General features: G+C 50.2%; 1 protein-coding gene across 1 annotated transcript in view; it reads right to left on the reverse strand.

The window, feature by feature from the left end:
• Positions 1-179: 179 nt before the first annotated feature.
• The window catches only part of LOC108694042 (collagen alpha-1(I) chain-like), an 8,489-nt gene continuing 5,739 nt past the window's right edge, over positions 180-2,929 (reverse strand). Inside the window, 2 exon segments of the mRNA XM_018203293.1 lie at positions 180-1,620; positions 1,702-2,749. Of these exon segments, the coding sequence (XP_018058782.1) occupies positions 251-1,620; positions 1,702-2,749 (2,418 nt within the window). The 3' untranslated portion in view covers positions 180-250.

Genomic DNA, 2,929 nt, shown 5'->3' on the forward strand with positions numbered 1-2,929 from the left:
TACTAAAGCTAATCGGAACACATACAATGATATAAATAGCATCAATTATCTACGTGGAAGTTCCAGAAAAGATGAATAAACAGTTAAGCAGAATAATCAAATTCCTTATATGTAAAAGTGTAAATGCAATATGAATAATCGATCACTGTATTGCATATACGCAAGTATAGAGGCTCGTATTTACACGTCATCCGGCATTAACGAAAGTTGTCGTTAGGTACCGTAAGTTTCATTATTACAAGCTTCATGTTTATCCAATCCGCGGCGGCAAGTACTCACGATCAGGCTTCGCTGGTCCTTGCGGTGGGAACGGTGAACCTGTCTCAGGTTTTCCAGGGATACCTCCTGGCCCGGAAGACCCACTTGGGAATGCTGGACCACTTGGTCTACCGCTGGGATATCCATTTGGGCCTTGTGGACGACCTGGTGCACTCGGGAAGTTTGGACCTTGTGGACCAGTGGGTCCTTGAGTTTGTCCTGGATATCCTGGAGATGGTCCACCTGGTGCTGGATATCCCGGACCACTAGGTCCTTGAGGTCTCATCGATGGTCCTTGAGGTCTCGTCGATGGTCCCGGACCACTAGATCCTTCAGGTCTTCTAGGATATCCTGGTCCACCTGGCCCTTGAGGCCCTTGAGGACCAGATGATCCTGATGGCGGACCTAAATATCCAGGACCTGGTTTACTTTGCAGTCTCGGACCGGATGGAGCTCCCAATTCTCCTGGATAACCTGGACCGCCAGGCCTTGACGGACCTTGAGGTCCTGATGGACCTTGAGGTCCCTCTGCTGGATAACCTGGACCGCCAGGACGTTGTGGGCCTCCTGAATAACTAGGACCGCTTGGACTTTCTGGATAACTTGGGCCACTAGGAACGCCTGGACCTACTGGAAAACTTGGACCACCAGGAGCGCTTGGACCTCCTGGATAACTGGGACCACTAAGAGCGCCTGGACCTCTTGGATAACTCGGACCACTAGGACCTCCTGGATAACTCGGACCACCAGGAGCGCCTGGACCTTCTGGATAACTCGGACCACTAGGAGCGCTTGGACCTCCTGGATAACTTGGACCACCTGGACTACTAGGAACACCTGGACCTCCTGGACTACTAGGAACACCTGGACCTCCTGGACCACTAGGAACACCTGGACCTCCTGGATAAGTACTAGGTCTAGAAGGTCCTGCAGGTCCTTGATCTTGTGCCCCCATTATGGTGTAGTCATAAATATTTTCATTTAAATAGTAAAGGCTTGGCGCGGAGTTACAGTCGAATTGATTCCACCATACACAAACGAAAAATTGTTGATGGAAAATTGTTCCGTTTGGACAAAGGAAATCGTAGGTCTTATTGTTGGCACATATATGAAAAACTTGGCACTGAGCTTCCACATCGGCATAATAACCAGGGAATTGTTGGGCATCGCAACGGAAACTGGTCTCCGGAATTTCACTGTATATAGGATAATCGCGACCAGGTTCGCCAGGAATAGCTGAATAATCACCTTCATCATATGTTCCCTCATCTTCATGTGTATATTCGCCAGGTCCGCCAGAACCTACTGGATGACCAGCTCCCGGAAATCCTGGTGCTTGCGGGCCTGGTCCACCTGGGAATCCTCCTGGTCTTTGCGAACCTGGTGCTTGCGGGCCTGGCCCACTTGGGAATCCTGGTCCTTGCGGACCTGGTGTTTGCGGACCTGGTGCTTGCGGACCTGGTGCTTGCGGACCTGGCCCACCTGGGAATCCTCCTAGTCCTTGCGGGCCTGATCTACCTAGAAATCCTCCTGGTCTTTGTGGGCCTGGTCCTTGCTGGCCTGGTTCACCTGGGAATCCTCCTGGTCCTTGCGGGCCTGATCCACTTGGGAACCCTCCTGATCCTTGCGGGCCTAGCCCACCTGGGAATCCTCCTGGTCCTTGCGGACCTGGGCCGCCTGGATAACCTCCTGGTCTTTGCGCTTCTGGTCTACCACTAGGATAGCCGCTAGTAGAGGGTCCACCTTGTGGACCAGTACTTTGGAGACCATTTGTTCCTCCTGGATATCCTCCCTGAAGGCCTGGACCGCTAGGTGATCTTTGAGTACCTCCAGGATAGCCAGTTCCTGGCCCTCCACTAGGATATCCACTTTCCGGGCCACTAGGCTTTTGTACTTCACCGGGATAACTTCCAGGAGCTTGACCGCTAGAGTATCCTTCACTTGGTCCTTGTCCACCCGGTCGACCAGTAGGATATCCAAGACCTGGTTTTCCCTGATCGAGCCCACCACTCGGGTATCCGGAAGGTCTTTGCGCACTTGGAAATCCACCTGGTTCTTGCCCACCAGGTCTGCCACTAGGATATCCACCACTTGGCCCTGTTGGAAACCCTTCTGGTCCACTTGGTCCACTCGATATACCGGGACCCGTTCCTGGCCTTCCTGTTGGTTCACCGCTCGGAAATGGAATCGATGGTCGTCTACTAGGATATCCCTCCGAAGGTCCTGGACCTGATGGAAAGCTAGGCTGTTGTCTCCCTGGTTGAGCACCGCCTGAGCGTCCTGGAAATCCCGGTCCCGATGGATAACCACCTGGTCTTCCAGATTGTCCACCAGGAGTTCCTTGTTCTCCAGAAACTCTAGGTGTACCTGGACCACCAGAAGGATATCCTCCGGGAGCAGTTAGAAATCCTCCTGGTTTACCAGTTCCTCCTGAAGTACCTGGTATAAGTTGATTTGCCGGTCTAGGATAATTATATCCCTCGTCATCAGCCTGTAACGTTAATTATGATGTATAGAAAATATCGATTAACTTATAAATAGAATCGATAAGCAATTTTTTGTGAAGAAATAAGTAAAAAAACATAAAATAAATAATTTTTTCTTAGAAAATTAACTTCTAATAATTTTTTTATAAATTAATTTTAAGAAATTAAACTTATTATCGCAAGTT

Source organism: Atta colombica, unplaced genomic scaffold, assembly GCF_001594045.1.
Source record: "Atta colombica isolate Treedump-2 unplaced genomic scaffold, Acol1.0 scaffold112, whole genome shotgun sequence".
Classification (NCBI taxonomy): Eukaryota; Metazoa; Arthropoda; class Insecta; order Hymenoptera; family Formicidae; genus Atta; species Atta colombica.